At 42.3% G+C, this 18,962-nt stretch overlaps 2 protein-coding genes across 7 annotated transcripts in view; both read right to left on the reverse strand.

Annotated features, from left to right (window-relative positions):
• Positions 1-420: 420 nt before the first annotated feature.
• Positions 421-9,697, reverse strand: COX18 (cytochrome c oxidase assembly factor COX18). The gene is made up of 6 exons (XM_075039397.1): positions 9,391-9,697; positions 7,864-7,964; positions 6,958-7,121; positions 5,739-5,851; positions 4,581-4,688; positions 421-3,797 (listed from the first exon to the last, which is right to left on the reverse strand). The coding sequence occupies exons 1-6, from the start codon at positions 9,664-9,666 to the stop codon at positions 3,624-3,626; spliced, it is 936 nt and encodes a 311-aa protein (XP_074895498.1). The 5' UTR covers positions 9,667-9,697; the 3' UTR covers positions 421-3,623.
• Positions 9,698-11,819: 2,122 nt separating this feature from the next.
• Positions 11,820-18,962, reverse strand: part of ANKRD17 (ankyrin repeat domain 17) — a 96,631-nt gene continuing 89,488 nt past the window's right edge. For all 6 annotated transcript variants that reach the window (XM_075039386.1, XM_075039379.1, XM_075039362.1 and 3 more), the window contains 5 exons: positions 18,047-18,244; positions 16,723-16,971; positions 14,578-14,753; positions 14,087-14,251; positions 11,820-12,297 (listed from right to left, as the gene is read on the reverse strand). In XM_075039386.1, coding sequence (XP_074895487.1) covers positions 12,238-12,297; positions 14,087-14,251; positions 14,578-14,753; positions 16,723-16,971; positions 18,047-18,244 — 848 coding nt within the window. In that variant the 3' untranslated portion in view covers positions 11,820-12,237. The remainder of the gene's footprint in view (positions 12,298-14,086; positions 14,252-14,577; positions 14,754-16,722; positions 16,972-18,046; positions 18,245-18,962) is intronic.

Below are 18,962 nucleotides of genomic sequence, written 5' to 3' on the forward strand. Positions count from 1 at the left end.
TCATCATGCAGAATTCCAACTTGCAAATCCACAAGCGTGGCACAAGTTACCAGGTATCCATGCCAAAATTGTCACAAATGGCTCTAGCTTTACCCGAATTGTGTCCTGTCCTCCCCCCACTCAGTGCCACTAACAACACCCAGAAACAGGTACTTAAGAAGAAAATGCAGGAAACAAGTAAAACACAAGAGTGGAGTAACTCACCTCCTGAGCACTTTCCTATTAGTCCTAACAGTTTTGAGTTTGGCTTTAGTTTAGTAGATTTTTTTTTTTTTTTCATTTGAAAGCATTCCAGACCTTTCTTACCCTTACGTTAACTCTGAATACATTTATCTGTGGCCAGTTCCCATTAAGTCTAACACCTTATAGCCCTTCTGTATACACTTTCGAGTTTTTATTAACTCTGATTATTTTGTGGTGTATTTATCAACTGCTAACCTTAGCACCTGAACATTCAGGAAAAAAAAATAACCACCACCTGCCTCAGTAAATCCTGCTGTGCTATTTAAGATGAGAAAGAATACCAAGTCACTCTTTCTATAATTCTGTGAGCCACATCAAGAGCACTGTATCTCACTGAGCTTCATTGCCTCGCTTTCCCATGCAGCCAGAGCTGGTATCAACACTGTGAAGCCAGTCATTCTACAACACTAAAGAAAAAACACAAGTTCAAATACCAAGATTCAAAATCTTGCACAGGCACCTCCTTACTCTAATAACCAACCTATTTTCCTGTACTTCGAGAACTGCATACATGTTTGCAAATGAGACTACAACTTCTAACAGAAATCTCAAAAGGGAAGGAAACATCTTTTGGGGAAAGAAACCTTACTACAGAGTAGCAAGTTTGCCATTCATTAGTCTTAAGGAAATAGTAGTCCAATATTGAGAAACAGTTAGAATTCAAAACTATGTATTTTCGAACAGCACAACTTAAAATTTCAATTGCTGGTCCTCTCTAAAGATTATAGAATGTAAGGCAGTGTATTATTTAACAAACTGTACATACAAGTGGAAGAAAATGAGCAACTCGGTGATTCGTAAGAAGAAATAGGTAGACAAAAGGATCACTGAGCTCCTGATGTGACACAGTTGCTTCTTAGGATGGGATGCTGCCAGAAACTCAGCATTACCCAGACAGGACAGCAAACTGCCTTCTCTTCTTGACCTATACAGCAACTGGCAATGCACCATCCATAATACCGAAAGTGCTCCCATTTGTATGCTTAAAAAAGGTGGTTTTTTTTAAAGAATTTGTGGTCTTTCTCCAGATAAGACACTAATACAATCACAGAACCTTGCAGCTGGAAAAGGAATTCCGGAGGTCTCGAGACCAACCCCCTGCTCAGTGCAGGCCCACTAAAGCAGGTTCCTCAGCTGGCCTCGTCCAGTTGGCATTTCAAGTACCTCTGATGACACAGATCCTACAATTCATCCAGGAAACCAGGTGTTGGACCATCCTCAAGGTAAAAAACATGTTTTCATATCAATTATGAAAGGTTTTGTCTTCCAACTCATTGCCGTTGCCTCTTATCCTTCCTCTGTGCGCTTCCAAGCCGAGTTTGGCTTCATCTCCTTTGCTGCTTCCCACTAACTGCTGGTAGACAGCAATAAATCTCCCCTCTCTCTTTGCAAGGCCATCTCTTCAGGGGCTGAACAAAAACCCAGTTTTCTCAGCACATCATGGGCTCCAGCCTCCGGTCTGTCTCAGCAGCCTTCCATTGGATCCGCACCAGTACATTCATGTGTTGTACTGGGGAGCCCAGAACTAGACAGAGCATCCAGATGCAGCCTCAAGAACTGCCAATAGCAACTTCCCTTCACCTCCTGGCTACGGTCTTGCTAATACAGCCCAGCAGACAGTTGCTCTCATCCTACAACCAGGCACCTCAGGAAAACATAGGATTTCACTTCCACCTCCTCACCTTACCAGGCCATTGCCAGGACCCAACTCTTCAAAGAATCACTGCCAGATCAGCATACTGACCTGCTATTATCCTGCCACCAGCAGACTATGTAACGCTACAGCGAGAAACCAAGCCCAACTGCTGCTGCTGCCATTCAATCCTGTCTAACGGGTAGACTGCAGTCTGAGAAATCGTATGGCAACGCTAAACTCACATAAAATGCAATAAGAAAATAGAATTTATATGAATTTTTTTACGCTTCTGAAGCGAGCGTGAGAGAACGTATCATGCATGCCCCCAGCGAAATACATCCACTAAAAGGTAATTTTAAGTGCAGTACCAGGACTGAAAATTAGGAACATGTAGTTTCAAACAACCTTTCTGAAACAACATCCCTGCCCTATCTACACACCAAACCTTGATAAACTCCTTCAACCCCATCTTCTGCTCAGGGGTCAGGAAACAGACTAACAAAAGAAATAAAACAAGACTACAGATTCTTCCCACCACAACAAAGGCAAGTGACTATTGGCTTGTTAGTGTTGTCTACATCCACCTGCTTCTCTCTTTCCCAGTGCTATATAGTCTTCTCTAATGACAAAAAGATCCCAGTTATTTAAAAAATCACTTCCTATTACCAAAGATTAACGAGCACTAACTTTAGCAGTTAAAACATGAATCATCCTGGTCTGTACTATGACAACCATCTGAGAGCAAAGAGTACAAGCAATGCTTTGCCCTCTATGCCGATTTGACCTTTTACAAGACTGGGCTTGCACAGACTTCAGTGCAAAGGGCAATGAGCATGCAGAGTTTCACAACAACATATGTCTGCTGACTTAAGATGTATGCAGAGCAAGGTGAGACGCGAATCTGAATACCCTTACAGGAAGTGCTTACATGTAATAACACTGATGTTTACATGAAAAAAATAGCAAACACGGGTCCTTTAAGGCATAAAACATTTGCACTTGACCGTTAAGACTTACATTAAAAGAGATCTGATACACAGTTGAATGAAGTATTTGGTTTGTAATCATCATTTGTTCTTTTTCGAGGTGCTACTTGCCTCGTTTTAGTCTATGCGGAGTGTTGTCACTCAACAGCTGATCACCAGAAAACAATACATGAAACTTGTCCTCCTAACTCTAAATCTAATGCACAAGAGACTGGGAATGACCTAGTTTACTTTGCAGTTACAGGAAATCAGCTCTCAGAACTGTTAGGAAGACTATCACATGAACCACCTGGATATTAAATGACTATACCTGACTACCCATCAATCTGCGGCACCATCTTAATTAATTAAACCAGTAACTACAGCGTCAGTCCATCTAGCCTTCTCCCTTACCCTAAAACTTGTTGCTTACTAGCCCACAGGTCAGATCAGCTTCACTACAAGAAGGCAGCCTAGGTAAGTCACAGTTTTATTCAATATTCATCTGCCCAATTCCTTACGATACTTCGGGAGACAAACCTGTATTACTGGACTATTCTAACTGCAAAACGACCACCCTTGAAACAAAACTTCCCAATAAACATACATTTGTGCTGAACAATCATTCTTTATGGCCAGACGGTCAATGCTTTATTTGGAAAATAAATATAATTCCAGACGCAACATTTTACAGTAAATAAGTACATCTCTATAAGACAGCACTACTTAATTACCCATGCAACATTTGTGGGAAAGCTCTTCGGACAGTTTAAACGACATCATTTCTTAAAACCATATTTAGTAGTCAAGGCAGACACAATATCCCTGTAAGGAGTATCTGAGTCAGATTTGGTCCTTGGTATGCAACACAGCCGACGAAAGGTCGGAGAACGCAGCAACAGGTTGTGCGAGAGTCCCATGAAGCTCGAGGACAGCCAGTACAACGCCATGGACTGCAACGAGACAAATACCGAATTCAGCATCCCTAGATGCAATGTGAACACTACAATTTTAGGCAGCTCTTCACGAACCACAGCCACTGGTTACTCCCAGTCATTGAGAAAAATAACTCACCTAAAACCACTCCTCTCAATAACAATAATGGCTTCCATTTCAATGTGTTTTTCACTCTTTCTCAACTCTTCTGGAGAAAAAAAGTCAATCTACACTGAAGTTTGACAACAGTTCATAAATTAAATCATATTAAACTCGCTCGAACTTCTGTATTTCAGACACTGAGTTGATAAGCCAAACAACTAGATACTTTGTTTTTGCTATCCACTGCAAAAATATTCAGAAGTAGAACACCTGGTAAAAGTGAGAAGCATTTTAAGATTGTGGAAAATTTCCTCATCAAAGAACGAGGCTGTTTTCCTCTCACAGTAAGCAAACACTTAGCAAACGCTTGTCTGTATGTCCTTATATAAAGTCTTCCTCTCATTTTTGAGATGATAAAAAGGACGCTAACCTGTTCTGAACGTCCTTCTGAGCCCTAGTTTGCAAAAATGATGTTTAGAAACAGTAAGTTTGCAGATCCTTCCCTCTTGGACAAAAATATTCTACATGTATTAAGAATTTAAATGTATATGTAGACAAAACATCTTATTTGTTTTAGGGCACACTGTATTAGAGAGCACGGCCTATTAAACACACCAGGCATTTGGGCTGCTCTTTACGCACAAGGAACGTATCAGACTCACAGGTTCATGGACGCACCATTAAGACTCTGTACTTACAGAGGGGACTGTTGCAGCAACAGGAATCATCACTACTGACACCACTCGAAAGAAATTTGTAGCAAGCTTCTGGAACCTGGAAACTTCCATTTTTTGCGAAGCAAAGATCTGAAAGGGGAGAAACCCGCAGCTGTAAACAAGCTCTCTTTGAAAGGACTAAAATGAGAAAAAAGGCAACAGTGGGATTTCTTGTAACCCAGCACTCTTGTTCACCTATTACTTCCATTTTGCATTTTCCACTTCAGTTAACATACTGCTACAATCTTTCATTCAACTTGTTTGATGTTTTACATGTTCAGTCCTTTGTAGAAAATACTGCACCAACCTAGCAAAGTACCCAACAACCATTTCCAGGTAACATAACTTTACACGGTCACTTTTGCACATCAAAAGTTCCAACACCTCGGCCTGAAGCACAGCCCTCTGAGAAAAGGCTGCCAACGGGAAACTGACCAAACATGGTGGATCGATCACTGAATGAAAGCAGAATCAGGTCTACAGTTACATACTGACTTTTTTTTTTTTCTCTCTAAGACAGTGTCAGTCCACATGACATAGAAGAACATGGAGTAAGAATGAAATCCAGAGGGTTAGAGTTTGATGAGAACACCTAACAGAAAAATCAAGAAGAAAAATATTTCCATTAAATTACCCCCAAAAATGGGAAATGAAGACTTTTTTCTGTTTCTGTTGATTCATCTCCCCAGCAATCTTCAAAAGTTCTGAATTTTTTCAATTTATTAAGAACACATAATATTGTTAGTTTTGACAACATACAGTAACAAATAATTGGGAGTGGGGTGTAGAATTAACCAAGAAAACCCATATGTGCTTTTGGACGCTTAACACCCAGGAAGCTCATCAGAACGTCATTCGAAGAAGAACAGCAGAGTCAAGACTAAATTTTACTGATGCTCAAGCAAAGCCATTAAAGTATCTGAGATGTGTCACATAAGAATTTGTCATCTCTAAACAAGACACGCACCCATTCGAATGCATAGAATCATTAAGTTATTTTTCAGTTCTCCCCAATGCATTTAAAACAGTGATTATCTGAAACTACCCTTATGTTACCATGTTCTACAACTGGGTAATATTGTCTTACAATTCTATAAGAATTACCCTTCTGCAATCATCCTATTTATTCCACCAACATACCTCCACTATCAGCAAATTCATGAGCCCAAGCGAAACTGGCAAAATCCATGTAGAATCTGGTGCCGTGAGGTCTGTAAACCATAATGCTCCGCCTGCTGAAAACTGTTCTTGAACTACAAGAAAATACTGAGTTAAGCATGATTTGCTACCTCAAGTTAAACAGAACCATACCATGTATTACAATCAAATCATCCAAGTTTCTAGGTACATTTTGTCTACACAATAATTACTATTAAAACAGAAATATCTGGTTTAACAGATCGCATGACAAGGCAGCCTGGTATCAGTACAAATAAAAAATGGTGGGAGATGCAAGCTGAGGTCCAGCTTAGTTCATGACAGCTACCGATTCAGGTAAACCTGTGATGACAACTAGCTTGATCTCCACAACCATTTTACAAGCCAATGAGAAAAATATGCAATGCAGTAGGCTACAGTGACTACATATTTTGTGGGTTTGAAATAGTTTTCTTAAAAACTATACAACTTGTTATATTTTTCTTAGAAGAAGAAACTATAAACGCTTTTCTAAAAAAATGAAAATACCAGTATTTTTATTTAAAAAACCCCCACACATTCACCTTGCCTATAGTCCTTCATGTGAAATTTCACATGGAAGAAAAAAATACAGATTAATAGTGATTGTGCTATGGCATGGGTTATATTACTTGCTAAACAAGTTTATCTTGTGAAACAGAAAAATCCCAAGACAATTTTTTTTTTCCTAGTAACCCTGTCTTCAGAAGACCACAAAATAATTACACGCTCACACAGCCTAACAAAATGCCCCACATTGTTCCCAGAGCTCAGGCCCTGGTACTGCTTTTAAAGAGGCATCCCACAAAGCTCACAACAGTATCACAAAAAGCAAAAGCGTGTAAGTAGATATCAGTGATGTTCTAGACGCTGCGAATACCTGCTGGAAGAGTTCAACCAAAGAAACGTACAGCTGTGGTCCAGATGCGAGTTCTTTGTTTACATGAACGGCGGTTTAATGTAGTACAACATGTACAATGTACCTAATCAAAGTCTTTGAAATTCATTTTTATTCTTATCAGCCATTTAAATATGCTTAATCTATATTAAGTTTAAAAGCTTAATAGTGAAGTAGTTTTATGTATCAGTCGGGAGACTGTGTTCTTTAACCAATGAAGCATCTGCAAAAACTGTAACTGATTGAAAAATGACTGTTAAGAGTGTGTCTGTTCAGATTAATCACCTCCTGAGTCCGTGGCACCAACACTGCAGTTGCGCAAAGCGAGGGACACGCAAATCCACATTGGAATCTGTACCCACACCAGTAAAGTGGCTTTGAAGGGATGGCAGTTGTCTCGAATGTACAGTTCTGTAATAATCCTCCGTAGGTTTTTCTTAAAGTGGAACCTTTTAGAAAGAAAAAAAAAAAAAGTCCTCTCACAATACCTGTTACAGAGTAACTTCTCAAATTCTCAAATAACAATTCTACAGGCTGTGCATGTCAAATTGGCTTCTTTAGGTGCAACTCTGGAAAACCTGAAAGTCCTTCCCCTTCAAACGTGCCTCTCTCGTTGCCAACCCCTTTTCCTCACAACTTTTACCCCTGTTGCTCTAAGCACCTTTTCACAACTGAATTTCCCTTTGTCATCGGCAGCTGCCAGTAACTTGTCTGATATTTTATTTCACAGTGCTTTTTGTCTGAACTAGGGTATAACTTTCTCAATACAGCGGCAATCAGCCAGTTACGTGATCCTCAGTAACCCAACTTAGATACACTGCTACTGCACGGGGTGCGGTGCTACTGCGCGGGGTGCTAACAAATGAACGGGACCACCACCATTCAAGCCTCAAGTTCCAGCAATATTTAGATACCACAATAGCTGAAGAACCATGAGCTACAAGTAAAGACAACAAAAACAATCCTGCATTTGGCCCTGTAATCATAAGCCTATCACAAGTTCAGAGCTTTAAGACAGATATACTCTGACAGGCAATATAAGAAACACAAATAAGTCATCGAAGCGGTAAGAAAATCGAAGCTTTGGACAATGGCAGAATGTTTTTGCAAGATCGTTGTTTGTAGGACTTTCCCTGCTGCTACCCCAAAACCCACAATGGATTTATAAGGTATATGCCATTGCCATCTTACCTGGCCACCTTTTCAGACCAACCCAGTTGCTTTCGACGAACGGAAACTTCATAGCGAAGATGCTCAGCTAGTTTTTTAATCTCAGGTTGCAAATTTTCCAACTAGCTAAAGAAAAGGAAAAAAGTTTATGCGCGGTTACGTGTAACAACCACTTCCTCTCCCCACCTGATACTGTAAGCACATTAAAAATGAGTGTGAAGGACAAGGCACACATCTATGAATGCCTTTCATCTTTAAGCAAAATAAACAGGTGAAAGAATTATTGAGAAGTATTTACAGTAACAATCAAAGACACCATCTTGTTGCTAAATGAAATAAATACAGAATTGGATTTTATATTTTGTTCCCAATAAGCATCTTTTTGTCTTAGTTAGGGAACTGGAACCACCTACTTTACTAAACAAAAAAACCCTTTAACGCCACTTGAAAAAAATTTAAAGCCCAGCAGGACACACAACTTCGCAGTTGCCAAAGTCACTATCCTGAGAAGTAAGAAGAGATCCTATTACACAATACTACAATACGATATTCACTTCTACAATCAAAAGAAAAGGAAAAATGAACAAGCGCCCCTAAAAAAAAACAAAACAAAGAAACCAAACAAAAAATCCCCCACCCCAAACACGCTGCAATAAAAGAATTAAATTATGCTGCTTCTGCAATAACACTCTGAACAACGGCCACTTAAGAACCTTGTCCCAAAACCACACCTCCATTTACCCATCTGACCTCTACACAGGTGAAGAACAAAGATGGAATTGATTCCTAATCAGGCTTGAATCCTGGCAGCTGTGCAGCACCCCCCTACTGTCCTCCTTAGGTGGTAAAAAAACAGTACAGAAAAGGGGAAACACCCTACTTCATACCGCGGCACTGCAAAGGCTCCTTTACCGCTGTAGGCACAGCGTATGACCTCTTTAGTAACTTCGACCGTTTTCCTCGCTTCTGAGGAAAAGCAGATATTTACAAATTGCTGAAGGGTAGTTTACCTCAAGCTTTGACGGGACAAGCTTTAGCAAAAGCTTTGCTTAAGTTAACACAGCAAATCGCAGAAAGTACTTTGCACGTGCCGCCTGACTCTTGCACTAAACCAACTCCATCTTCGTGTAGTGACCGTGAAGAAGATGCACGTTCCCATTTTTTTTTTCAGTTTTACTTAGACTTCGCGTGTCCAAGGAAGGACCAACCACCGAAAAACCTCCCACCCGCTGCGGCGCCCTCCGCCACGCGAGGTCAATAGGCAGCACAAGCGGACCCCCCCGAATAAAGGGGGGGGGGGGGACGACGACGACTGCGGCCAGGACCCCGCTAGAGCGGTTTTGTGGAAAAGTCCCCCCGCTTTGGTTGCGAAACCCGGCTCTCACCAGGATTCCCGCCCCGCCCGCCGCGAAGCCCAGGCGCAAGCCCGCCCAGAGCGCCCCGCAGGGCCGCCGGCCGTGCCCCTCGGTCCCTCCTCCCTCACGCAACCAGGGCGATCCCCCGCAGGGCCGCCCTCAGGACGCAAAGACTCGGCGGCCGGCAACCCACCTTGGCCAGGAGGCGGCTCTGGTGCGCGGCCAGCGGCAAAGTGACGGCGGTGCGGAGCAGGCCTGCGCCGCAGACGATGGCGGCCCACCACGGCAGCCCGGCGGCCTCCTGCAACGCCACCAACCCCTCCTCCGCCCAGCGCACCGGCACCGACTGCGCCAGCCGCTCGTACCAGCCGCCGCTCGGTCCCGCCGTTGCCGTTGCTGCCGTTACCGCCGCGACCGTTAACCGCCCGCCCGCCGCGCGAGCGGCGCCCGCCCGCGCCAGCCGCCACATGGCGAACGCCTCTTTCCAGGAGGGGGCGGGGCCCCGCCGCGCATGCGCCGGCCTCCCTGACGCCGCCCGCCATGTTGACTGAGGGCAGGAGGAAGGGCGGGAAGCCGCCCTGCGGGCCGCCGATAATTAATCCTCGCTGATGAGGAGGCCCAAGGGCGGGTGCGAAGAGTGGGTGCTTACCTCCTTCCTGCAGGGCAAGGAGAGGTAAAGAAAGCCCGTGGTGAAGAGAGAGGGCTGCGCCTCGTTCATTTCTCCTTCAGCCTTAGGGATCTGCCACAACCCAAGCACCCATCTCTCAACGTGGTTTCAATCCCTTTTCTTAAATAAAGACGAGCTGCCAGGTCCCAACACAGTATGTTCTTTCTTTATTGGTCAAATCAAAGCCTTTACATTTCAAGTATTAAAAAAAAAAAAAGTATCCAAGAAAAAAAAAAAAAAAAGCCCACTGTTCCTGGTACAGACTTCCAAAAAGCCCCAGGATTTCATGAAACAAGGCGAATGCCACAAAGGCAGCATCCGTTCTACGCTCCAGGGGCCACAGCTTGATATTTCAAGTCAACAAAACACAGGCAGGAAACCACAACCCTCAGACACTCTTGTTCTTTTGACCCACAGCATCCACGGCTGTAATAAATACCGAGCAGTACTTTGCAGTAGGATTATTTCCAAATAAGAGTGCAAACAATCCCAAAGAGCACTGAAACGTGAAGCAAAAAATTCTAGTAGAGGGCCAAAGGTGATACAGAAGACTAGAAGGGCACTATTCCTCACTCACAGTAAGGTGCTGAAACAGAATATCAGTCGTTTTTCTCAGCAGTTTTTCAGTTTGGTACCCGTTTTGCCACCACCAATTCTTTACACAAACTATTTCAGGGGATCAGACAGCTGGAGAAAGGAGCTTACTTTTATTTAGAGCATCACCTAAGGGCATGTATATGGACAGTGGTATGCACAAGCCTTCTGGAGACCTCAGCAATACCACAATATTTAAGAGGCAGCAGGTTTCTTTGGACAAGTGGGTTCTTCTTCTGGCTTCCAAAGGAGTACCATAATAAATACAAAACAGCACTTCTTAAATTCCAGCCTCACAAGCACCCCATTTAACTCATCTGGGATATTTCTTTCCCAGATTGTATCTCTCAGGATAGCAACCTAGAACAGAAGGATTGACACCAAGTGACACGGCAAGGAAAAAACAAGCTTTCCTTCAGCCTTCCTCTATGCAGAGAAACCAGCAACAGATCACGCTGGCCCTCGCTTGTCCTGCACAAAAATACATTCCACTCGTAGATCGACTTTAAACCATATGTACACAAACTGTACGGGGATCCTGACTGGACCTGTTTGTCACTGCTGACCGAGTCTTGCCTCACAGGACCCCTGAGACTTTGCCTCCCGGTACTCCTCCTCGTTCCAAGCAACTGTGAGCGAAGAAGGTGGCAGCTCTTGACAACGACTGTAAGGAAATTCTCACTTGGACTTTTCCAAATAAACCTACACAGGGCGGTGACCCAGTCTGAAGCAAGACATCATCTACTAGAACCAAGCCACTTACTCTGAAATAAGCCTTCCTTTAAAGCCGGTTTTCATCAGTGAAGCTCTGCTAAAGCTCCAAAACTCTCATTCTTGAACTAACGCACACCAAGGATGTATGTTCTGAAATGACACTTGGAGGCAAGGGAAGGGACCACAGGAACAGAAGCTCTGGGAGCACTAGTGAAACAGAACAGACCTTGCTGCATCAACCCAACTGTAAGAATAATTTTTAATAGATGCTGCAGCGTGATACATTTCCCCTGTTTACCGGGCAAGCAGGGGAGCTCAATGTGGAGATGAGTCTGAATGTGCCAAAAGGCTGTTTTCTCAGGTGCTTTTTGCTGAAAAGCCTTTCATGGAAGGAAAATGAAAACCCTTAGTATCTTGTTACTACTAATGTATGCCTTATCAAAAAAAATCCAACACACATTTGGAAGAAGCCCTCCGATAATGCCCATTTTTTTTTTATAAGGTACTTAAATTACACAAGTAGAAAAGTTATGCTTATTAATAGTTTAATGTATGAAGGAAACATCCAGATTTCTGAATATGAAGGTACATATCTCACATTAATTTAAGTCTACATAAAGTAGAGCCTCTATACTGACATATTGAAATTTACTTTCTGCTTAGCCATTTGTTATGTAAACAATTGTACATTTATTTGCCATTCTAAAACTTCAGGATCAAGTTTACATAATTTTGCTAAATTTCTGTGTTTGCTCAGAAGCAGTTTACAGTACTAAAACCAACCAGCCAAAGAACAGCTTCAACAGAAAGTTATGTCAAAAAAAAAAAAAGAAAAAAAAAAAGGAAAGGAAAGAATAAAGGCTAACTAAGTTGAAACGTATGATGGTGGGGAATGGGCGGTCACAATGTTCACAGAAAAAGGTCAGTTAGTAAGTTCTTCTGCAAAAAGCCTACACACTTCAGTCAAGCACATCAGTAGAATGATCTGGGAGCACATAAACTGTTTCTGCCATTTGTGGTTTCCTCTGCAAAAAAGGAATCTCAAGGCTAGCAAGTTGATCCCACTCAGCCAAGCTGGTTCATATGCACACTGTTCATGTGAGGTGTCCAAGTTCCAGTCCACACCTGAAAGAGAAAGCTTCATTTAACACCATGCTTTGGGGCTGCTCAGAACAGTTCAGAAGTCAAAAATTACGCTGCAGTGCTTATGGTTTTCACTGCACCCAAGTAAAGCCCAACATCAGACAACACAGCAATCCACCATCAAACTACAATGAGCTCCTTTCAGCACTTGTTTCATCCTGCTGTAATTCCAGTGAGAAAAGAGGGAAATGGTGTTTTAATCTTTCTGCCTGTACCTTTTCCCCTTGGCCCAAGTGTCCATCTTACTCTTCCCTTCTACTTAGTGCAAAAAAATATGTTCAACCCAGCCTGACCACTTTCCATCACAGCACAACCAAAGAAAGAAATCAATGCTATTTATTTATGCCCAGTAGTTCCTCCATGGCAGCAACACTAACGTAACATGTATTTTACTGTTCCAGGGGAGAAAATGTATCCCTTGAGACCCAGGGAAATAAGGACTCCCTCTAAACATGCCAGGTCAGCTGTCAAGGAGAATTACCAGGACTCTGTATGTGCAAAATTATTTGCAAGGACAGCGCCTGAAGACCTCCAGCTTTCAGAGGAAAAGAAAAGACTACCTCCTCTTTTCCTTATGAAGTTCAGACAATCAAGAACTTGATTTCTGGCACCCTGAATTATTTTCCCCCAGTGCATACCAACACCCTCATCTCTGGGGAAACCCAAGTATAATAAAGTAAAGCCTTCTTTAGGGACAAAGTTTTCTTATTAAACCAGAAGTCGCCTCGTAACGGTCAGGAGCCGCTTCAGAGCAATATGTGAACTGTGGCTAAACAACAGACCGCCTCTTCTTCTGCACACCTACGCTCTGCCAGAGCCAGGACCTGCTGTTTGCAGCTTGGACTATTCCCAAGCAAATTAAGTCCCGAAACATCTTTATTCAATAACAGTCTAACACAGCTCAGTGTATAATTAAAAATAAACACAGGATGTAATGTAACAAGAGCTACCAATGATCCATTGTAATATTAGTTTCTGGCTGAGTACGAACAAGAGGGTTAGGGCAACATAATCCCTATACCTGGATTGTATTCAGTGCACAAGCCTATAAGCCAGGCAAGATCAGAGCAGCAGACAGAAGAGCTACTTACTCCCTTCCTACCTGAACTCCTAACCCACACTGAAGACATCATACCTTTCAGTGCCCAGCCATCAGTCCTTTAGACCTATTGCCGCTTTCCCTTTTTGGGAAGGGATAGCTTACATAACAGCAAATAAATGGCTTTTCTCACAAAAGCAAATTGATTGTGTTTTCCCAAATGCAGAACTGCACAGACAGAAATCACGATCATTTTGAGTAAAATATACAGTGTAAAACTATCTTTTCTATCCAGACTTGCCTACCACACATCATCAGAAAAGCTGATCTGCAGTAATTAACTTTGATTAAATAGGCAGCTTCTCTAAGCTCAGCTGGAAGCAAGCTTCCCAATTCTCAAGCACAAGTATATTGACAGAAGTAACAACAGCACACTCCTTTGAACTGCATTAACTTAGCGATGCTCGTTTTTTCTCCGGACAACTTACACTTATTTTTGGAGTGATGACTAATGTTTAGAAGGTGTAAGCAAGCACATACAGCGCTCAGGGCTGCAGCGAATAAGGGGGCTGCATCAGCTCCTTAGAGACACGAGCAAAAAGAAGAGACGCTACACTGTGCTTTCATACTTCCTAACAGCATTTTCATACTTTCTAACCGCTACGATCTTATCTTCACCGCACTGTTTCTGAAGTTGAAACAAAACTGCAAACATAAAAATTGAAAAATTACCGTCTGAGGCCCGTTATTTTCCGTGGAATTTGAAACCATCTTTATCAGCGAGTTCCAAGATGGGTCAGCAGCATGAGGCCCATTAAATATAGGGCCTCCAGTACCATCTGTGATGGGGGCTACAGGAGGAATCATTGCATTCCCATACACAGAAAAAGGCATACCCTTAAGGGGAGGAAAAAGCAAGAGTAAGTATGTATTCATAAACACTGCTACTACTGCACACAGAGAATGACAAAAGGTGAGTCGTGTTAAAGAAATTCTCAGTCTGAAAGCAGTAATGAAACGCCTGCATTTAAGAAAAACTTTCCTATGTGGGACAAGTTATTTTTTATTACATCTAAGCTTCTGCAATACCGTGAGGGCTAGTCAGCGTTTTATCTTACACACTCAACAGCACAGTGAACGATATCCCCGCGTTGTTCACCTGCCCCACGCACTGACACCGCAATCGAGCGTACCGCGCATATCAAGTCCAAGAAGGTCATTACCCCAACTTTTGGGAAGTCCATGTATCCTGCAGGAACGGGCTGATGGAATGTACCGGAAGGCGTTACGATTCCCGTGCTGTCTCTCTCCATGGCTTGGTGCGAGAACACCCCTGGATCAGACATGGGCCTGTGGATCATGTGGCTCCCCATTCCGCTGTGACACCAGTCCACTTTATCTAAGGACACAGAAGACACAGCAAGAGCATTATACACGATACCCACTAATCATCTATTTTCCAGCCTAAATGTCTGCACACTGTAACGTTTCTAGAAGTGGCATTTGCTCAGCTTGCAGTTCCTGTGCATCCACCTGCATTAAAACTTAGGTGCGTGTGGGACAGAGAGCATCAGGAACGGTACCTGCACACCCCACGGCAGGAGCCTTGAGCCAGTGCAAGGAGTTTTGAACAGTTATATGCAACCAAAGCGTCACCTCTGCAATCATCCTTCATTTGAAAGGGAAAGCTGGCATTTGTGGTACCTCTTCCTCCTCCAAAAACCTAAACTCCTTGCGCATTTGGTGCTGTGAAAGGGGCATGTACGCTATGAAGATTATTTGCTCTACTTCATTACCGTTCTTTCATGAATCATTTCATGAATTAAGAGACAGAGAAGTACTCTTCAAAAGCATAACTACAAAATGACCAGCTGGAGACCTGTGCTCACATTCTAATTACATGAATTCATTAGAGGCAACTTGGTATTGCCAGTACAGTTCAAACCTCAGACATCCAGAAAGCCAATTTAAAAAAAAAAAAACAAAAAAAAAACCCACAAACCCAAACACAGAAAAACCAAACAAAAAAAACTCCAAACCCAAAACATAAGCAAATTATATTTGTAGGGGTGGAGACGGCATACAGATAACATTTCCGAAGCCATCCTAATATTCAACAGGAGAAGAGCCAATCCTATTCTGAACTGAAAATCAAAATGTTCAAGTAACTGAACAAAGTAGAAAGAAAGCAGCATTCCAAAAGCCAAGACAGACATAAAGGGCAAGTTTCACACCTAGACAATGCAAATAAAAATATTCTGTTTCTAAAGCCTTAATGATGAATAGCCTCTCACTACACAGATGGGGAAAAGACCACTAGTGAAGTACAAAATGGTTTGGGTATATCCTATCTATTTTGTATTTGGGCAAAAAAAACCCGGGACAGTATACATGCAAAGCATGTGCACAGTCAAGTCTATTAAAACCTTAAGCTCTTTGGACTCCTCAGTCCAGCAGTGGAACAGGTTGTTCAGAGAGGCTGAGCAGTTTCCATCCTCAGAGGTTTTCAAGATCAGATTGGATAAAGCCCTGAGCAACCCGGTCTGACCTCACAGCAAATCCCATTTTGTGCAGGAGGCTGACATGACCTCCAGAGGTCCCATCCAACATGGTCTCATTTTCTGTCCCCCTCATCCCAAGCAACAACAACAAAAAACCCCTAAACCAACCAACCAACCCACCCCCCCCAAAAGACAATGTAAAAAAAATTCAGCAGTCTCCTATAAATTGCATCCAAGACTCCTGAAGAGTTTGCTGAGAAAAGCTGTCCCATTAGTAACTTAAGTTTTCAATGAATTCTGAAATACTGAATTCTGTGCGACTACAGGAGAGCCAAGAGCCTTGCATTAGTAAAATGCATGACTGCAAGGAACAAAGAAAACTCAAACGTGGAATGCTACCAATTCATAAGAACATAAACTGCATGATCCTCAGCACAAAAAGCTCGATCTTGGCTACAAATTTAAGCTAATATTTAAGTCCTATTGTACAAAATAATCTGTTTATCTACAGAAAGAAAATACACAGTTATCTTGAGACATCTTCATTTCTCCTCTTCCTAAATCCAGTGATCCTCATTCAGTTCATCCCCGTAAACCCTGTGGTTTTATTTTCCCCATTACTTCCTGCTTCGAGTAACAAATTTTCACAGCCAGGGTGTTTCAGAACCCCTGAGGTTTTCTGAGACCTTGTTAAAACACAATTAAGTGGATAGGAGGGCAAACAGAAGTCCCTGCTCCAGCTCCTTTGGAAAGAGCACTCCTACATTTTGAGGCACTCACTTCTGCATCGTCCTTCAGCTCCAAAGGCAAGATAGGAAAACACAATATTGCAGTCACTTGCAAGCACGCGCAGAGACATCTACGTACCTTGATTGCCACCTATACCTTCGAAGGACCAGATCCCACTATGTCCCACTGGAGCAGCTAAGTTGCTCCCAATAACAGATGGAGTAGACGTTCCAGTTTGTCTAATACGTGCAGACCGTTCAGTCCCAATCGGAACAGGAACTTTTCTGTCCTGAGAAACATTACTGGGTTTTTCTGATCCCAAGGACACTGCTGAAGGGGTGGGAGATGGTGCTCTTACGCCAGAAGACACCGACTGAGCAGGAGATTCTGCAAGAAGAGCAACGAGAGCACTTTGTAAAGGCAGCCAGATGCTGTCAAGTCACCACAAACCTATCCTTTAATGTCAAGCCAGACATCAAACAAGTGGAAGTGCGTAGTTTGTTAATGCCAGATTCATACAGCAAGCACTTCGGGATAATTGTAACGCTTTTACTTTCAGATCAGAGAGACATTCACCGTTGATTTAGTCTCTTACATAAAATGATTATCATGCCCTGTCAGCTCAGCTACCGGACATACACCACAACCGATGACAACAGACGGTTCAAAATCTTAACTAAGCATTACTCTTCATCAGCAATAGAGGATTTGAGGATTATATCCAAAAGCATAGCTGAAATAAACCCATGTTGTTGTTGGGTTGGGTTTGTTTCTTCTTCGTTGGTTTTTGGTGGTTGTTTTTTTTTTAATCCCGGCTTGTTGTCTGTGGGTTTTTTGGTTTTTGGGTTTTTGTGGGTTTGGTTTGTCATTATTTTTGCCAGTAAAACAGACTAACTGTTCCCTGACTGAGCCAGCACTCAACAGTTCATTTGTCTTCTGTCCAAAAAACTCCACTGCATAGCCAAAACTGCAGGGGCCAAACACGGAGGAAGGTACCAGAACTTGCCCTAGTATTTTCTCCTGGAATACATTACACAGTTCTAAGAATATCAGAAAAACTAAGCAATCACCACTGTCGAGCGAGCCTTAGTAAAACATCATTATGAGGTTTACACAACTCACGCTTGGAATATTACCTTCGCAAACCAAAGAATCAACCTCTTCTTTGCAAGATGACTAAAAGAATGTCATATACGTTAACAGGCCAAAGTTAACTGCAGCAAGAATAAGGAACTCTGCAATAGCATGACCTTGGCTACTAAAAAAACCACACTAGAGATCAGAACTTGCACAAGAAAATTTTATCTCAAAATCCGAGACTGCATAAGGGCTTAAAACATATCTGAAAACCTCAATTTAAAAATCAACACAACTAGAAAAGCCTACCTAAAACAGGCCATGCATGAGGCCACTTTATTTGTACAATAGCTTATCAACTAGTTTCCCGCTGACTGTAACTCACCGTTTGATGCTGATGAACACGGAGGCAATAAACTAAGTGGGGAAAAATGCTGTCTGTTAAAATTAGCAGCTGCAGGTGCTCCGCCAAGAGGTGTCCCAGGCGCGTATATTTGACCTCCCGAAAGGTTTGAGGCAAAATTACCCAGGTGTGTAGAAGAAGGTGTTACAGAAGCATAGGGTGAATCCATACTGACAATACCTATGAGAGAAATTGGCACAAGTGAGGCCCAGCACTCCAAGATCTCTGTGAAGAGGTCACCCATATCATGGAAATAATAAAGAAGGAAGGCAAATATTTGTCCAATTAACTGGGGGGGGGGGGGGTTTACTATTTTCCAAAGAGAACAGGGAGCCTTAACCTTCATACTCTGCAAGTATTGACAGTGTGTGACAGTTGTGCTGTATATATAAATGAAAAATGATTCTTATGTTATGATGCAGATAACCCTGAAAGCAAAGAAATTAAGGGAATATAACAAATGTTCTGATATAACTGGACATCAGAAAAGTAACTGAGCATTTTATTAACCCGTAATTTAAATTCCTGTGTTTACAAAGTATGACTTCATACCAAGAACAGTGGAACTAATACTAAAGAGTTGAAGACTTTCTCCATTATTTTTTTATTTTACAGAATGATGTCTACATACACCATGATCAACACTGAAGTGTTTTTTATCCCAATCCCGGGATACGTTTTCACTTGCTTAGGAAAATGATATTTTATTAAGACCAGGTGGCACCAATCGGCCAAGGTATTCAAAATACAAGAATTACTACCCCCTTAATATTGTCCTCAATGAAGAAAGGGAAAAATAAAATCTTTGTATTTTAGGTTTCAAAACATATATGAAAGAAGCTTGTTACCATGCAACTGCTGTGGCACTTGCATCTTTCTCCTACTTGGAAAGCGTGTG

This window comes from Buteo buteo, chromosome 1 (genome assembly GCF_964188355.1).
Source record: "Buteo buteo chromosome 1, bButBut1.hap1.1, whole genome shotgun sequence".
NCBI classification, from domain to species: Eukaryota; Metazoa; Chordata; class Aves; order Accipitriformes; family Accipitridae; genus Buteo; species Buteo buteo.

What these genes read in the sequence shown, in the direction of transcription:
- COX18 (XM_075039397.1), bottom strand. Translation starts at nt 9,666, where the DNA reads ATGTGGCGGCTGGCGCGGGCGGGCGCCGCTCGCGCGGCGGGCGGGCGG. An exon ending in TGGTCTGAAAAGGTGGCCAG is followed by an intron (nt 7,122 to 7,863) that starts GTAAGATGGCAA and finishes TCTTTCTAAAAG; the next exon opens with GTTCCACTTTAAGAAAAACC. An exon ending in TTGCTGCAACAGTCCCCTCT is followed by an intron (nt 3,798 to 4,580) that starts GTAAGTACAGAG and finishes GTCTCGTTGCAG; the next exon opens with TCCATGGCGTTGTACTGGCT.